This window comes from Talpa europaea (assembly GCF_964194135.1).
Source record: "Talpa europaea genome assembly, chromosome: 15".
In the NCBI taxonomy this organism is placed as follows: domain Eukaryota; kingdom Metazoa; phylum Chordata; class Mammalia; order Eulipotyphla; family Talpidae; genus Talpa; species Talpa europaea.
The window spans coordinates 33,250,594-33,269,691 of record NC_140083.1 but is presented as its reverse complement, the minus strand read 5'-3'; the positions used below and the strand labels follow the sequence as shown (position 1 = coordinate 33,269,691).

Sequence of the window (19,098 nt, the reverse complement as noted above, 5' to 3'; positions counted from 1 at the left end):
AGATCTACTGAAATACACTCCTAAGGGGAGCAGCGGGCAAGACAGGAGCGGTCTGCTGCGCCATGTGGGTCACCTCCCTGGCCGGGATCCAACTCTTGCTGCAGTAGCTGTGGATTTCTTCATAGTGCTAATGCTTAATACTCGGCGCCTCCAATATCTCAATATCTTAAATCATCTTACCATACATGCATTGTTCCATGAGGTCCCTCCAACTACACAATGGGTAATCTAATTTTCTATCTTGAGGGCCTCCCTGGTGGTGCAAGGGGTTGGGCAGAGCGCTGTGAAGCTGTCCAGTCTCTGCTGCATGAGTTAGATTGCCGGCCAACCAGGGAGCAACCCACATGGTGCAGCAGACCTCTCCTGACTCGCCCGCTCCTCCCCTCAGCAGTGTATTTCAGTCAATCTGCCTATTCTGTTCCCTACTCTGTCTCTGGTGAATCTTCTCATCCCCCACACCTCTGGCCTGTACCCCAGTTCTTGTATGCATAAATAAATAAATCTTAAAGAAAAAAGCAGCTCTTAATCCTTCATTATTAAAAAAAAAATTCTGTATCTTGAAACCTGGAGGAAGTTATAAACTTGTTTCAGGTCACACAGTTAAGGAACTGTGAAAGAGCTATGAGGTAAGCATGCTGGAATCTAGAGCGAAAGGGCGTGGCAGTATCGCAGTTCCTATCACAAGATTTTGTTCAAGGTCATGACAGTGACCAGACTCAAACAAGAAACCTCAGAGGAGGGAAGTTTCTGTATCTTACATGGCTGTCTTTACCACAAACCTAGTATCCCAGTTTTACAGATGAGAAACTGAAGCCTAAGTGACTTGCCTACAGTAGTCACAAAGCCAGGATACTGTTTGCTGGCCCCCAATACGCTGTTTTTTTTTGCATCACGTCAAACTGAAATGCTCTAGGGACGGTTTAGCGTCTCCATCCCAAGCAAAACCCAAGAAAACGCTACTACAGATTCCCTGCTGGGAAAATAAATTGGCACATGCGCACTACGCGCCAGAGACTCCACCCTAGAGACCGCCGCGTCCTCTTCATTACGCATGCGCCCGACGCCTCTCCCAGCCCCTCCCACCACACGCCTCGGCGTTCCCGCCACTGCCCGCCCCTTTCCCGCCCGGATATCAGCCGAGTTTTGCCGGATGTTGTTGTGTCTCAGAGACACGTGAGACACTGCTACGTCATCACAGGCACGCGCAGGAAACATGGCGGCGGTGGGTGTTGTGAGCGGGAGGGTAAGTAACGGCCCTGCGGAACTCTCCTGCGTTTTCTCCGGGATGGGAATGTTTGCGCTGCTTGGCGGAGGGCCGGGGACGGACCTGAGGGTCTTTATGGCCCGTGGACAGCGTGTGGCGGATGTAGGAGAAGCGGACTTGGTGGTGTCAGCTGTTTTCTGGAGAACGCCGGCTAACCTGGGAGTTGGAGACCCGGCTTCTGCTCCAAGGCCAGCTAGGCCTCGGTGCTGTTCCGATCGGCTTTGCCCCTGGGGGAGGAGACTGTATTTACATTACCTTTTCTGAGATACAGGTGGTTGCCTGGGTCTTTTCTTTTTCAGGCTTACTTTTTAAGGTGCTATGGCCTTGCATTCCTCTGCTTTACTGTGTGGTAAAGGCATCTTTGTCCCCTTGGGGAGTAGCTGAAAACAGGTGCTGTGCAGCTGTGCTCTTAGAGGAAAGGAGTGAATTGATCCATTTTACCAGATTGCCGAGTTGGTTGGTGGTTTTGAACAGCAGGGCACGTTTCCAGCCAAGGAGCGGGAGATTTACACCATCCTACTTATGTTATAGGGCAGGGAGGGGGGCACCCCAGACTCCGCAAAGCTGCCTGCTCTAAATATAAAGAGGTTCTGCCATCTGCCGCATCAGGAAACCTGGAACCTCCCCCTTTCCTGGGGACCACCCTGTTACACTTACTGTTGTCAAGGAAGGCGTTAGTGGAGGTATTTATTTCCTAGACATCTCTGTGGTGTTGTCTTATCGAAGTGGTAATGACCCCTTCTTTGTTAGGGGCCAGCATAGGTGCGAAGGAGATTTCGTCGTGTGGCGCCTGTTCCTAGGGCATCTTTGGAGGGAATGTCTTCATGCTTTGTGTTTAGGACAATCGTGACATGCCACTGGCAGCATGTCGCATTTCTGGAGTTATTTCGTTAACAGTTGGGTCTGGTAATGACCCCTTCCAACACATTAGGACTGTTTGCTTGTCCCAGATCGCTCCATCTCTTCCTTGAGTTTCACTAATTTTCTTGTTGCTGCTCTCCCCATCCTATTTTGAATTACCTGACATTATTTATGGTTTGGTGTATGGACTAGTAGGCTGGGCGGCAGAATAACAAATATAGTATTGGCTTCGATGTTACTCTGTAGTGTGACCTTGGCAAGTTGAGCAAGCGTGACTTTTCTGTCCTTCATATTCTTTATCTCCAAAATGAAGGTGATGTCAGTCATTGTTTCTTCTGTTGGCGTTGTAGATTACATGAAATAATAAAAGCCTTAGAGAAGTACTACATATGTAAATATATAGAGACTATTTATCATGGGCCCACAGCTTTTCTGTGGGCCTGTGCCTACACAGGTCTTGTTGCCAACTTTCTCCCTTTGCAGGGCAGCAGCTCTCCTGCCCGCCTGTGACTATCAGGAACTTCTCCCTTTGCAAAGCATCAGAGACAGTTCTCCTCCCAAGCCTGCCTGCCTGTGACTATTCAGGCCTCTCTTTTAGCAAACCTCTTTCCGGGCTGTTCTTTCTGCCTGCTTGTGTCTGGCAGAAAGAACTGCCCCTAAAGTGTACTTTGCTCCCCTCTCCCTTTTTATAATAAACCTGCCCTTTTGAATATATATATATATATCAAAAAAATGATAGGGTTTTCATCGTTTTTATATTACCATTGCTCCTTGGTTGTCTTATCAGTTTCTTTCTTCATAGTGAATGCTGTTTTTCTATTTGACTCATTATATGTTTGAAAGTTATTCTGTTTGATTTTCCATCTGGATTGATCCAATCTCGGATTTTCCAAGAAGGTATCCTTTCCTTTTGAATTTTATTTCCCTACTTCAGATTTGGATTGGTTTTGAAGGAACCACAATGATGATGGAATTGTGAAATGTGAGATTTTTTCCACCCATTCCTTCTAGCCACTATCTTTCATGTTCTGACTTAGTCTTTTACTTTGTAACTACTTCATCTCATTTATCCTCCAGTCACGGAGTGGAGAGAAAAGGGAAGTAAAATAGAGGTAGAAAAGGTAGGTAGACTTGAAATAGTGATTATTAAATAAGCTGAATGCTTTAACGGGGTACAGTTTGGCTGTAAGTTTTCTAGCAGCCACAGTAAAGAGGGTAACCTGATTATTTAAAAGAATTATAAGATCCAAGGTAAAACAAAGACCTAAAAAAACCTAGTTTCTTGAGATTAGACCAGGATAGTAGTCTCCTGTGGTTTCTTCATGCTATGCAATATAATGAATCTGATTATATGATCTATTGGGTCCTTTTTATTAAAAAGATAGGGGGGGCGCCTAAAATGCATCTCAATATGCTGATGGTTTCAGTAAATACAAGTACAATTCTCTGATAACTGAATTCAAAGATAGGTTTCTAAGAGTGTAGATGAATGAATTTCCTTTTGCCTATATATTGTTTTTCTTAGCTGAGTTTTTGAAAGTGAGTTTGAATTTGATCATCAATTCTGATTAGGGCCTCTGGTGGTGCAGGGGTTAAAGTCTCAGTGCTGTCAGGCTATTGCCAGCCACTGCAGCACGAGTTCGATCCCCAGCCAGGGAGCTAACCCACATGGTGTAGCAGACCTCTCCTGTTTCGCCCGCCTGCTGCTCCCCTCAGCAGTGTATTTCAGTAGATGTGCCTGTGCTGCTCCCTGCTCTGTCTCTGATGAATCCTCTCACCCCTCACACCTCTGGCCTACACCCCCGTTCTTGTATGCATAAATAAATAAAAATAAATCTTAAAAAAATTCTCATTAGTTCTTGGATTTCAGCTGTTCTTTGTTACTTTATATGTGTAGAAACATACTTTATCAGCCAACTGAATTGGGAGAGAGTAACATCCTTTTTGTGCTATGAGGGGAGAAATACGGACACTCCCCATGAAGGTCATCCTGCTTCTTCTCTAACAGGTGAAAAGAGATGAATTAATGGAAAGAGTTCATTTTGTTTATTGGGGATGAGAGTAACCTGAAATAGATTTTTTTTTAAAGATTTTTTTTAAATTTATTTAATGCATACAAGAGCTGCAGTGTAGGCCGGAGGTGTGGTGTGTGTGTGTGTGTGAGAGAGAGAGAGGGGTTCACCAGAGACAGAGTGGGGAGCAGAACAGGCAGATCTACTGAAATACTCTGCAGAGGGGAGCAACAGGTAAGACAGGAGAGGTCTACTCTGCCATGTGGGTTAGTTCTCTGGCCGAGGATTGAACTTGTGCTACTGTGACTGCTGATAGCTTCGTAGTGCTGAGACTTAACCCCTTGCTCCACCAGGGAGGCCCTGAAATAGAGTTTGATCTTATATCAGTGTACCCTGATGGTTGTAGTTTACTTTCACTCGTTTATTCAACAAGTGTTAAGTATCTACTTTGTTTCAGGTACTATACCAGCCTTTGGGATATATCAAGTAGCCCCTTTGCTTGGAGCTTATAGGTCTCAATTCTTCAGTAGGAAAACATTCCCTAACAATGATCCCTTTACCTTAGCTAAATAAAAAATGAGTGTAAGTTGAGTTTCAACTTCTTAAGGTAGGTGCTATTTTTGATGGAATGAAATCTATTGTATTGTACTATAATGTGTTTGTAGTCTTTGGCAGAAGAGAATTCATTCATTTAGTCCCAGTTGTACCTCCCCAGATTGCTCAGTTATTCCTGCCCTCTTGTTTGACCTTGTTTGGTATACTGATGTCCTTAAGAAGTATTAATAGTTCTAGTGCCAGTTCTTCATTGAGGTTCTCTGTATCTCAATATCTCTATATGTTCATTCTCAGAATTTCTATGATGTTACACTTAAAACCACCTATGTATTACATTTCCTTCCTTCTAATCATTACTGATTAGCATGTCCCAATTAAAACTCATTGTTTACTTTCTTCCTTCTGTTTTCCTTTGTTTTTCGGAATTCCCCATCTCGGTGAATAACCTCATCCATTCAGTTTTTTTTTTTTTTTTAAAAGATTTATTTATTTATTTATTTATTTATTTATTTATTTATTTATTTATTTATTTATTTATATAAGCACTGGGTACAGTCAGAAGCGCGGGAGGGTGAGAGAATCCACCAGAGCCAGAGCGGGGAGCAGAGCAGGCAGAAGGACCAAAGTACACTGCTGAGGGGAGCAGCGGGCGGCAGGAGAGGTCTGCGCGCCATGCGGGACCCTCCTCCAGTGGCCGGGGAGCAGCCGGGGAATTGAACCGGCGCCACAGAGGCCGCGGGCAGCTTCGCAGCTGCGCCACCGGGGAGGCCCATCCATTCAGTTTTGTCCTTGACTCTTCCCCCCTTTCTCTTCTATATCTAATTAGTCATGAAGTCCTATATTTCAGCCTTCTAATATGTTTGTACGCCATTTACTTTTCCTCATCACCAGTGTCAATGCCTTAGTTTAAGTCACCATGAATCTCCCTCCTTAGATTACTGTAGCTGTACAGTCTTTGCTTTGCGATCAGTGTGTTAGCTTAGAAAAGGAAAGTCTCTACATGGCATGCTACAGCTTTTTTTTAAACTTGTATGTAAAAGGTCTAGGGTATAGACCATAGGTGCAGGGGTTGAGAGGCTCACTGGAGACAGAGTGGGGACCAGAACAAGCAGACTGACTGAAATACACTGCTGAGGGGAGCAATAGGCGAGAGAGGAGAGGTCTGCTGCACCATGTGGGTAGCTCCCTGACTGGCCGGAGATCAAACTCGTGCTGCAGAGGCTGCAGATAGCTTCATAGTGCTGTGCTTAGCCCCTTGAGCCATCAGGGAGGCCGTATTTTATTTATGCATACAAGAATTGGGGTGTAGGCCAGAGATGTGGGGGGTAAGAGGATTCATCAGAGACAGAGTGGGGAGCAGAGCAGGCAGTTAGTACTCTACCCAATACTCTGTGAATTTTGAAATTTCCCACTTTGGTGGGATCAGCTCTTTCTGAACCTGCAGATCCTTTCTACAATTTCAAGTGGCTTTCTAGTTGCTTTGGGTAGTTTACTCATACGCATGCACCATTCACTACTCTGCTGAATATTCAGGGACCTCTGTGGATCTCTTGAATTCTCTATCTGTACACTACTCATTTCTCTGGCACTCTGTCCTGTGAACTCTTGCTCTCTTGGCCTTCCTTGATTCCCAACTTTATTACCTCAATCCAGAAGCACTTTCTTGTTTTTTTTTTTTTTTCCTATCATTGCCACAGTGGGAAACTCTCCAGACTGTAAGCAGGGCAATTTAGGACTCAGCTCATTTGTTTCCTTTCACTTGGTAGTCACTCCCCTTCTTGGTTCAAAGAATATCAGTTTGATAGACTTACTCGGGGTTTTTTTTTTTTTTTTTTTTTCTGGTTGAAGATTAAATCCAGTTTCTGTCACTTTATTTTAGCTGGCAATATAACTTTTTACAGGGTTTTTTTTTTTTTCCTTTTCTATTTTTGAAAAACAAAAGCACTTTTTTTTAAAAAAGATTTATTTATATTTATACAAGAACCAGGGTACAGGCCAGATGTGCAGGAGGGTGAGAGGATTCACCGGAGACAGAGTGGGGATCAGAACAGGAAGACTAAAGAAATACACTGCTGAGGGGAGCAGTGGGTGAGGCAGGAGAGGTCTGCCCTGACACGTGGGATTCTCTCCTGCTGGCGGGCATCGAACCTGCACTACAGAGGCTGCGGACAGCTTCACAGTGCGGTGCTCAACCCCCTGCTCCACCAGGGAGACCTGAAAAACAAAAACACTTTCGTATATCTCTATTTTTCAAGCCCAGACTGGATATTTAATTTTGTGCCAATTTTTTCCTTTGCTTTTCTTAATTCTGAGATATTCCTTTTTTTTTTTAAGATTTATTTTTATTTATTTATGCATAGAAAAACTGGTGTAGGCCAGAAGTGCAGGGCGTGAAAGGATTCACTGAGACAGAGTAGGGAGTAGAACAGGCTGATCTACCGAAATATACTGCTAAGGGCGAGGCAGGAGAGGTCTGCTGTGCCATATGTGGGTCAGCTCTGAGGCCAGGGCTCAAGCTCAGACCATAGCGTGCTAGGGCTGAAACTCAACCTTTCCACCACCCAGGGAGGCCCTGTAATTCTGAGATATTCTTTATATTCCAGAATTTTTGTTAATAGTCATTTCTTTCCTGTAGTTTATTTTGTTAAGGAGTGGCTTGTATTTTTTGTCTTTTTTTTCTAGCTTACACATATTTTTATTATGCCTATGGATCTTCATATTCTCTCAAATCTTAGGTGTTAGAAAGAGAGGCGTTGTTGATGCCTTCTCTTTGCTTCCTGTTGCACAGATAACCTACTCATGTTCACAACATTGGTAATTGGTGACTATCCCAGATTGGAATACAAACACACTGGATGCTGGAACAATTTTGTCAGTGTCCATATATGCTGAGCCTTAAATTGATTGCCTTTTTCACTATGTACTTAGGACAAATAAAACTTGCCTGAAAAAGACTGAATCTCAACCCAAGAGTAGTGGAAAAACCTTGATCAAATCATGTAATGTTCTTGAATTTTTTCTTAGTTGCAAAGTGAGATGATAACAAATATCTTACTGAGTTGTGAGAATCAAATATGATAGTATAAAAATATTTTGTAAAATAATGCTTAATAGAAATATTACCTGACTGATAGATAGTATTTGAAACTTTTTATTTTGCAGTAAAGATTATGAATAAAATCAGAGTAAAGAACTTGCGAGCCTGTTTTATTAAAAGTTATCTCAGATGAAATTTCTGACATCGTAATTGTTCCTCGTGGCAAAGTAATTTTTCATATCAAACAAGCTTAGAGAGATCTTTTCAAGTATTAATTACTACCATTGATAAACACAGAAGCAGAATGACCTGTGGCAGAATGATGCTCCTCTGGAATTAATCCACTGCAGAGTCTAATGAAGAAGAAATACATCTTTGTACTGTTATATACCATCAAATTTTTAATGAACTTCTGTTTTTGTATTTTGAGTTATTTTAAACAGTTGATACTTGTAGAGTTGTATTTTTATTATACACATGTCCCTAGAAATTGGTGTGATGAACAGATAAGCTGTAAATCATTCCCTTTAAAAAAATAGAGTGAATGACTAATAATATTAAAATGAATGATTCAAACTGGGATGATATGAAAGAGAACAAGCTTTTTCAGTGGTGTGTTTAGGATTTTGTATGGGAGATTTTAAGCTTTTTTTTTTTTAAGACCAAATTGTTCAATCATAAGTTTCTACATTGATTTATAAGTTAACCACATTAAAAATTATTATTATTATTTTTTAAAGATGTATTTACATATGCATACAAGAGCTGGGGTATAGGCCAGAGGTGCAAGGGGTAAGAGGATTCACCACAGACAGAGAACAATGGGGAAAAGAACAGGCAGACCAACTGAAACACTGCTGAGGGGAGCAGTGCGTGAGACAAGAGAGGTCTTCTGTGCCATGTGGGTAGCTCCCTGGCTGGCTGGGGATTGAACTCGGTGCTGCAGAGGCTATGGATAGCTTCATAGTGCTGTGCTTAACCCCTTAAGCCACTGGGAAGTCCCTAAAAATTATTTTTTTTTGTCCTGAAACAATTATTTTTTTTTTTGTCCTTACGGAAACCCTGTAGAATTTTTTGTATAGTTTCTTGAGGCAGTAAGTTTCAATTTAATGATGGGAGGTGTCAGGAAATTTGAAGTCCACTACTTCCTTGATATGCATGAGGTCTTACATGTATGTTATACTATATGTAATTGACACTAACTGGATCTCTGAATTTCAGTTTATTTACATATAGGTGGAGATAATAAGTTCTTTTCCTATTCATTAGGATGATTAAATGAGTACTTTGGTCAGACTGCTTTGAAAATAAGATGCTATCTATTTAAAACTGTTTATTATTAAGTTATTTTATATTTGAAGTAAATTATGTATTAATGTTACACTGTTTTTTTTCCCATTCCTTTAACTCTTATAAGACTGTAAGATTTAGTGTGTGATGGTGAAATTGATAAGATTAATTTCATTTTATGTGCCATTTCTGACCCAGAAATGCTAATTTGTATCGCTTAACATCACACCTTCAAGTTGGAAAGCTGAGCATAACTGCTTTCTATAGACAGGAGAAGTCTGGGTTTGGAATTGTGATTTTTTTTTTTAACATGATTTATTCCTCAAAAAATGTTAAAGAACAATGAAAAATGATATAAAAATAAATTAAAAATAAAAAAAAATTAAAAAATGCTAAAGAACCAAGGAACACAGAACTCAGGATGAGTGCAACTTTAACTTTTCGTAAGTTATCTGGTACTTTAATACTTTTAAGATACTTCTCCAAATTACTTAGGAAACTCACTTCTTAAATGAAAAAGAGAACGGGCAGCACTTGACCAACGTATGTATGGTAAAGAAGAGCATTGCTTAATGTGCTTCAATTTTAAGTGTTTCTTTTCATTATCACTTCATTTAAGTTTCCATAATGTCTTTAGTAACTATAGTATCACAGAATCTTAGAAGTACTGTTATATGATACCAAACTTTTCCTGGCAAATAAATACTCCCTTTTCTACTATGTGAACTGTGAAATTCTTGATTATTTTAGTAGCTGGGTCTTAGGTGAAAATAGCTGAAATGTAGTCTCTGATGCATTTGACCTAGTAAATTGTGGTTTTTAAGGATTTCTTTTCCATAACTGTCTGGGTATCATTTAATGGAGTTAAAACTTAGTCTCTGCACTTTGCTCAGCTGAAAAATGCTGGGGGACATAAAATAGAAAAGGGAAACTGATAGAGTTGCTATGGAAACCTGGCCATGGGTCCTCATGACCAATAAGGGAAAATCCAAGGAATTCGGAAACAGGGCAAATAAAACCAGGCATGACACCTCCTCTGCGGAAGGCCCATTGAAACCTGATGCTCCAGCAGATAGCAACCAACTCCCCCACTCATGAAAAAGTCCCCTAAAACAGGTTATAAAAGGGAACCCCATATCCTTCCCATGCAGATTATATCTCCCGTCTCACCCACTGCTCTTTTGCAGGGTATTTCAATAAATCTGCCTTTTCTATTCTTCGCTTTCTCTGGGGAATTCTTTTACTCCCACGCCTCTGGTCTCACCTGATGTTAGACCATCTTGTGGTCTGAGATATAATTATCTAATTTGACCTCCTGTTTTACAAATTGATAAATTGAAAGTCCAGAAGGGTTATATTTAATACTTTTGAAATTCCCTTTTTTTTTACTCATTAAAATTATTTTTTAATGAGGCAAAATATAGCTATATTTTCATTTTCAAATATTGAATTATGTTAGGATTAACCTAAAATGTTCTTTTTTGACCTTTCTCCATCCCATTCTCTCTTCCAGAAGTAACATCTGTTAATTTAAAGTAATATCTTTCCCAAACTTCTGTGTATTTTACAGATGTATAGTTATATGTGGTCATACTATATGTAGTTGGCAGTTTTTTCCACGTCTGTCCACTAAATGTACTTCATTGTGTATTAACTCCTGAATAATAATTCCCACTAGAAACGAATAGCCCAGGATACACTTTCCCTTTCCTCCCTGCCTCCTCTCCTCTGATGTTATAAAAAATTCCACTGTGCATATTCTCGTGCATTTCTTTGTGCATTCACGTAAATATATCTCTGCTTTATGATTTTTTCATCTCTACACAAACACAGGAGAGGCAGTAAAAACAATGTAAAAGCTTTATAATGTAGTGGCTAAGAGCATGTTTTCTAATGTCTGCCTGGGATTCAATTTCAGCCACTATTACTTAAATACCTCTTACTATTTGTGTCATTAACCATAGCAATTTATTTAACCTCTCGCCCAGATTTCTCATTTATTCAAATGGGCTCTTCATCCCCATGATGTAGTAGGATATAGGTAAAGGATTAAGCTATTACATTTGGAGTTACTGGTGCATAATGTTCCATAAATGGGAGGCTACGTGAACATTTATATTAAGGAGGAGGTAATGGTGATGGGTTCTGGTGGTGGTTGTCTTGCCTTGTTCTCCATGCTATTCTGAAGAGACATATGATTACATTAATGAAAAAGTCCACATAAATGGACTGTATACTGTGTTCCTGACTTACATTATGTCAAAAGTACTTAGTTCTAGAAGTGACTATTTTATTTCCCTAGTACTTATTTTCATAATGAAAAAATTTTTCTAATGGTTTGAAATAGGTCCTGGGAATGGAATTTTAATTTATAGTATTATGTCTATAGAAAATAAGATTGCCTGAATATACATCTAGTCCCAAACAGCAGAAAGTTCCAAAGTATGTGCAAAACTGAACTTACACAACATCTACAAGAAAGAAGCGTTATGAAGTTAAAAGAATTTGAAAAATCCTCTATACTATAGGTGAATTTTATGGAGAATCACTTTAAGGTATTAACAGCTCAGGTATCTGGAAATTAATAAACCTGACTTGGTTTAATACTGTGTACCATATTTACCACTGGTCTCTCCTCCCTATGTAGTACCTATTCACACTGCATAGTTTTTGGGAAATGGTCATCAGAAGAGTTTTATGTGTTATCTGCCAATATCATCAGCTCAAGGATATGTGAAATTTGTATATTGAGACACATAACAGTTAGCCTGACATCTTTGCTTATGGAAAAAGTTGAGATTGTGGCTATCACTAAAATAGCAAATTTGTGTGAATACTAAAGCAAATGTCCTTTGTTTATTTTTTGTTTGTAGTTCTAATAAGTCTGAGTGGTATTTTTGAAATAATACTTTCATTTATGAAATAGTCAGAAATTTACTTAGGTTTTATAAAAAAGCATCTCTTACATTTTAATAAATGTTGAAGAGTCCAGAATAAAAATGGTAAAATTAATCTTATTTTTGCTCTTTCAGATTATATACGAACAGGAAGGGGTCTATATTCACTCATCTTGTGGAAAAACCAATGACCAAGACAGCTTGATTGCAGGAATACTGCGTGTTTTAGAAAAGGTATGTTTCTAGTAATGATTTTATTTGTTTATGGTTGTAGTTCATCTTTGGAGCATTATCAGTAAGTTTGAACTTCATGTGTAAAATGAAATTATGTACTTGAAAAGTGGCTGTGCATCGTACTTTGGAATGATGTTAGACACAAAATACTTCAAATGAGCCAATAAAATGGCATGGAAAATCTTTTTATTCTTATTTTAGTGAAAAAAATTTTTTTTTTTTAAAGATTTATTTATTTATTTATTCATTCATACAAGCACTGGATACAGTCAGAAGCGTGGGAGGGTGAGAGAATTCACCAGAGTCAGAACGGGGAGCAGAGCAGGCAGAAGGACCGAAGTACACTGCTGAGGGGAGCAGCGGGCGGCAGGAGAGGTCTGCGCGCCATGTGGGACCCTCCTCTGGTGGCCGGGGAGCAGCCGGGGATCGAACCGGCACTGCAGAGGCTGCGGGCAGCTTCGCAACCCCGCGCTCAACCGCTGCGCCACCGGGGAAGCCCGAAAAAATTTTTTTTAATTGAGGTAACATTGGTTTATGACACTATGTATGCTTTAGAAGCATAGAATCATAGCTTTTCAGATGTGTGTTACCACAGCACACCCATTAGCAAAGCACCCATAGTCCTCCATGGATCTCCTCTTCCTTTTCCTAGAGAGGGGGTTTCCACTACCCCCTCTGCTAGTCTCAGTTCTACAGTCAGATTTCTAGGTTTGTTTTTGGTTTGGGTTGTGTGAGCCTTTGTTTTGTTTCTCTATATTCCACATATGAGTGAAACTATATGATATTTTTCTTCTGGCTTATTTTGCTCATTAGCATTATTTTCTCCAGTTTCATTTATGTTGGCTTGGCATTTTTAAAAACATATTTATTAAAACTTTCACAAGTGCAAATTTTTATAATGAAAAGTAAACAATAAAAATTATTCATAGTGTTTGTTGTCAAATAGTGGTTTACATATGCTGTTGCATGTTTAAAGTGCTAATATTTAGGGTGTTAAAAGTTTTATTTTGAGTTCAAGCCTTAAAAAGTGGGTGACTAAGAATGTGTAAGATATTGCTGAATAGTTAATAATTTATAATCTCTCTCTCTAGGATGCTGAAGTAATGGTGGACTGGAGACCATTGGATGATGCATTAGATTCTTCTAGTATTCTCTATGCTAAAAAGGTATATATGAAAAAAAAGTATGACTAAAGGAGTGATATTTAAAAACAGTAGTTTTACTGAGCTAATTCCTATACCGTAGTCCTCACCCTTTGAAAGTGTATAATTGAGTGGTTTTAGTATATTTACAGAGTCGTGCAACTGTCATCCGTATCTATTAGGGATATTTCATATACATGGATCATAGGACATGTGATCTTTGTGACTTGATCTTTCACTTACCATGTTTCAAGGTTTGTCCATTTGATAGCACTAATATACAGTACTTTTCCTTCTTTTTCATAAGCTTTTAAGAAGGAATAATACTGCATTTATGATTTTGCCACTTTTTTTTATTCATTCATCACTTGATGGGCATTTGGACTGTTTTTACTTTAAGACCGATAAAAACATTGCTGCTGTGAACATTCATATTCAAGTGTGGGTTTTTTTTTTTTTTTTTCTTGTAAACCCAGGAGTAAAATCCTGTTATGTGATAATCTTTGTTTAACATTTTTACCATGTTTTGACTTTTCACTGTGGAAATAGATATAATTCTGTCTCATCTCTAATTCACTTTGAAACTAGACCAGTACATATGTTACTTGTCCACTTTTCTTCTTTAAGTATTTAAACACTTCATATAGATGATATTCTAAGTTCCTCTTCTTTGAGACTTTCTCCCAGAGCCTTCTTAAAAGGTTATTCTGAACTGGTTGTTCTTTTTGGTTTACGATGCTGCAGTTATCCGGGGGGTTCTTTTTGCCTCTTTCCCATATTTTAATCCCTCTGTTCCCATATACTATGCCATGTTCTATTTTGATTTACTCTCTTGTTTTGCTGCAACTCTAATGCTTCCTGAGAAAAAGATTGCATGGATGCAAAAACATTTCCTTTTCTGGGCTTTTTATCCTTTCTGAATTGATAGAGCTTAGTTGTCATAGAATTACAGTTTAAAAATAAATTTTCCCACATATTTTTAAGTTATTGTCTCGGGCTTATCTAGTTTCTCTTATTGTTCGTCTAATGCATTGTATTTATATTTTTTAGATTTATTATATATATTTAATGCATTCAAGAGATGGAGTGTAGGCCAGAGGTGTGTGGGGAGGTGAGAGGATTCACCACAGACAGGGTGGGGAGCAGCACAGGCAGACTGACTAAAATACACTGCTGAGGGGAACATAGCTTCATAGTCCTGAGACTCATCCCCGTGAGCTACCTGGGACACTCTTTTAATTTTAATAAATATGACTACATTATCTTTAGGAGTCTGTGCTAATTAATTAGCATTATCATAAGTAAGATAGTATTTCCTCATTCTTAATTACTAATATCATTTTTGATTGGGGCAAAAGTTGAAATTCATTTAAACTTTATTTCTGATTGTTTTTGAAGTTGGACTTCTTCCTACGTTTGTCAGTTCATATATCTTTGACTTGTTTGTTCAACTGTTTCCTTGTTTTTCTGTTTTGATGTCTGTTAATCTAAGTAAATTGGTAGGAGTTTCTGTATTTTAAAAGTTTTTCTGTTATCTACATATGCTTTTGGAAACATTTTCACCCAGTCTTACCTTTATCTTATCACCCTTGTTTATCGTTAATGTATTTGTGATATCTTTTATTGTATAGAAGTTAAACTTGATTTAGTATATTTGTTAATATTGCATTTTAGACTTTCAGTTTTATTATTTTCAGATAGAGAGTTCTTGAGAAATATATATATATATATATATCTTATTTGTGGTTTTTTGCTAATTTTGACAAGAGAATATGAAACCAGTGGTGACTTAAGTAAGTAGCCACCATTGGCTATTTCCTTCAACTAGAAATCTGAAGGTTTACAGCTATTTCAGTGGTTCCTTCCTTTTTCTCTTTATGGTCATAAGATGACTGCCGTATTTTTAGGTTTCGCAATTGCATTCAAAATAGGTAAAAGGGGAAAGAGATAAGGCTTTCATTAGGAAAGCAAAAGCATTTCCATGAGCCCTGCATTTGACGTCTGCTTTTAAAGGTGAAATTAATGGCAACCCTAAGTGCAAGGGAGTCTGGACAAACTTTTCTTGTCTTTTTGGTAAAAGTAAGCGGGGGAGAAAAGTATGGGAAGGCGTGTTCAGTTTTCACATCAGTGATGTCTACTCTAACTCACATACTTAATTTTCTTAGAAACTGAGATATTATCGAATGAAAGTAAATTCTACTTCAGTTCCTAAATATTTTATTGTTGCAATTATTTTAGGACTCCAGTTCGGTTGTAGAATGGACCCAGGCCCCCAGAGAAAGAGCTCACCGAGGACTGGAGTCCCTGAATAGTTACGAAGCGGAGTGGGACATGGTTAATACCGTTGCGTTTAAAAAGAAACCACATACCAATGGAGGTATGAATTAACTTTTTGAAATTATATACTTATTTGATACAATATGATATATACGAAAGGGCTAAGAAAATTCTTTAATGTTCCTCCAAAGGATGATTGATACTTTGATTAATATATATATAAAGCTCATATTTTATAGGTCTTTTTTATCTCTGTTTTGTTGGTTGTGACTTTAAAAAAAAAGACTTTAAAATACTTGTTCTGTATTATAATTATTAATGGCAGAAAATAGAAATACTTAAAAAATTTGCTTTGGTTGTCTCTCATGCACATATTTTTGATCTACTGGAATTAAGAAAGTCATGTTATTTCTTCCTAAAGCACCAGGGGGAGATGGAGTATACCAGGATCTTCATAGCTTATTGCAGTATCTTATTTTCCTTTCTGTATATTGTGTATCTGTATGTGTGTGTGTGTGTATATATATATATATATACATATATATATATATGCACATATATATATATCTTTCAATCAGTGTTTGCTTTGGAGTGATTACTTACATATAGATAACAAGAAAGAGTAAAGCTAATTAATTGCTAGATATAACACACGTACTACCCCAGCATGATCTTGCTCGCTAGTTCGTCTATCATGTGACTAGTCTGTTTGTGATCTCTTTTAAACACTGAACACTTCGCCAAAGCAGAGACAAGGATGTAAACCTGTTTTACCTCAATAAACAAATTTAGGGAAAAATCTAAGTACTTATATAGAGTTAAAACTTTTTTACTTGGGCCTCCCTGGTGGCTCAAGGGGTTCAGTCTCAGCTGTATGAAACTCATAGCCACAGCAGCATGAGTTTGATCCCTGGTCAGGGAGGTGACCCACATGACACAGCAGACCTCTCCTGTCTTGCCCGCTGCTCCCCTCAGCAGTGTATTTCAATAGATCTGCCTGTTCTGCTCTCAACTCTGTCTCTGGTGAATCCTCTCACCCCCTACAACTCTAGCTTATACCCCAGCTTTTGTATGCACAAATAAATAAAATAAATCTTTAAAAAAAACTTAGGAAAAGGTTATTTTACCTCTTAATGATGTGGATCTGAATTAGAATTTATCCACATTTATCATATTAAAAAAGATTGGTCAAAATTTACTAAAATTTGTGTTGCTGAATTTACAGAGCACAATTACTAATAAAAATTGATTTTCATATATGGCCTGGGGAATCATTCTCATATACAGTAGTTTATACTTTGTATTTTATCAGTTCTTGGAATTAGTGGCAATTAAATAAATCATGAACTTTTGATAACACCTTCTGCGTGTGTGTGTGTGTTTGGTTTTTTGTTTTAACATTCCCTTTTTACTGAAAGGGAAGATACTTACCAAATAAAACAAAATATTAAAGATTAAAATCTCAGGATTTTATTATATTTGGTATGTGAGGTGACTTTTCTGTAGATCTTCAGGATTGGTTTATGTGAATTGTTATTTTTTGTTGTGGCCTAACATTGTTAAATCCTTGAAAATGAAAATGACATGGGGGTCTCCCTGGTGGTGCAAGGGGTTAAGCACCACACTGTGAAGCAATCCGCAGCCTCTGCAGCATGAGTTTGATTCCCAGCCAGCCAGGGAGCAACCCATAGAGGTGCAGCAGACCTCTCCTGTCTCGCCCACTGCTCCCCTCAGCAGTGTATTTCAGTCAGTCTGCCTGTTCTGTTCTCCTCTCTGTCTCTGGTGAATGCTCTCACCCCCCACACCGCTGGCCTGTACCCCAGCTCTTATATGCATAAATAAATAAATGTTTTTTTTTTTATGAGATCTTAAAAAAAATTTTTATTTATTTATTTATACAAGCACTGGGTACAGCCAGAAGCGCAGGAGGGTGAGTGAATTCACCAGAGCCATAGCGGGGAGCAGAGCAGGCAGAAGGACCGAAGTACACTGCTGAGGGGAGCAGCGGGTGGCAGGAGAAGTCTGTGCGCCATGCGGGACCCTCCTCCGGTGGCCGGGGAGCAGCCGGGGATCGAACCGGTGCTGCAGATGCTGCAGGCAGCTTTGCAACCCAGCGCTCAACCGCTGCGCCACCGGGGAGGCCCAATAAATAAATGTTTTTAAAAAAATTTTTTTAATAAATCTTTTTTTTAAAAAATAGAAAATGGGGCCTCCCCGGTGGTGCAGTGGTTGAGCACTGGGTTGCGAAACTGCCCGCAGTTTCTGTAGCGCCGGTTTGATCCCCGGCTGCTCCCTGGCCACCAGAGGAGGGTCCTGCATGGCGTGTTTCTGACTGTACCCAGTGCTTATATAAATAAATAAATAAGTCTTAAAAAAAAAAATAGAAAATGACATGATATAAGAATGAGGAAAAGGAATAAGTTTCAGAATTTCATAAAAGAAAGAAGCATTACATTCATGAGAAAATCATAATCTGACAATAAAGATTTTTTTAGACTAGTGCTTTTCAACATAGTGTACTGAAATCACCTGGAGAGGTTAGGCTTTAAAAAAAAAAAATACAGCATTGGGTTTTAGCCCAACAAATTAAATAAGTCTCTGTATTTTTCAGACAGTCTCCTGCCTATTTTAATAAGAAGCTTTGTGTAGCTGCGTAACTTAGAAAAAAACAGATGTAAATGTTGCTTTATGTGGCTTAGCCATGCATTGTGATTACAGAAAACCTTTAATAATTATTAAAAATTCAGGAGACATTTTCTAAGCTTGAGCTTGTAGAATTCAAATTTCTGCTATTAAGAAATACTTAAAATTTTTTAGATGGTATTTTAAATGGTATTTATTACAACATTCACATTTTTTTACTTTTTACCTTTTTTTTCGTAATTCACATAGGAAACTAAGGGCAGATTTTTAGAAAATTGACTATCAGAAGACTTAATTTTTTTTTTTTTAAGATTTATTTTTATTTATTTATACAAGCACTGGGTACAGTCAGAAGTGCGAGAGGGTGACAGAATTCACCAGAGCCAGAGTGGGGAGCAGAGCAGGCAGACTGAAGTACACTGCTGAAGGGAGCAGCGGGCGGCAGGAGAGGTCTGCGCACTATGTGGGACCCTCATTGGGGATGGAACCGGCGCTGCAGAGGCTGCAGGCACCTTCGCAACCCAGCGCTCAACCACTGCGCCACCGGGGAGGCCCTCAGAAGACTTAATTTAACTTTATATTTTTCATGAATTTCTACTGCTGGTCTTTGTGTTTATATACCAGATCAAATGTTTTGAAAATTTATCTTCCCAGAACAGCAGACTGACATGTTCTGGTAATCATTCAGGTAAAATTCTTTTTTTTAAAGATTTATTTTATTTATGCATAGACGAATTGGGGTGTAATCCAGAGGTGCAGAGGGTGAGAGGATTCACCAGAGTGAATCCTCCCAGAGTGGGGAGTAGATCAGGCAGATTTACTGAAATAAACTGCTAAGGGGAGCAGTAGGCGAGACTGCAGAGGTCTGCTGTGCCTTATTGCTTAG

General features: G+C 38.8%; 1 protein-coding gene across 9 annotated transcripts in view; it reads left to right on the top strand.

Annotated features, from left to right (window-relative positions):
* Positions 1–1,213: 1,213 nt before the first annotated feature.
* The window catches only part of TBC1D15 (TBC1 domain family member 15), a gene marked incomplete at both ends in the record, with an annotated part of 60,717 nt that continues 42,832 nt past the window's right edge, over positions 1,214–19,098 (top strand). For 7 of the 9 annotated variants that reach the window (XM_084255793.1, XM_084255797.1, XM_084255795.1 and 4 more), the window contains 4 exons: positions 1,214–1,243; positions 12,052–12,150; positions 13,242–13,316; positions 15,531–15,669. In XM_084255793.1, the coding sequence (XP_084111919.1) occupies positions 1,214–1,243; positions 12,052–12,150; positions 13,242–13,316; positions 15,531–15,669 (343 nt within the window). The remainder of the gene's footprint in view (positions 1,244–12,051; positions 12,151–13,241; positions 13,317–15,530; positions 15,670–19,098) is intronic. The other 2 variants (XM_084255796.1, XM_084255798.1) reach the window with 2 other exon arrangements.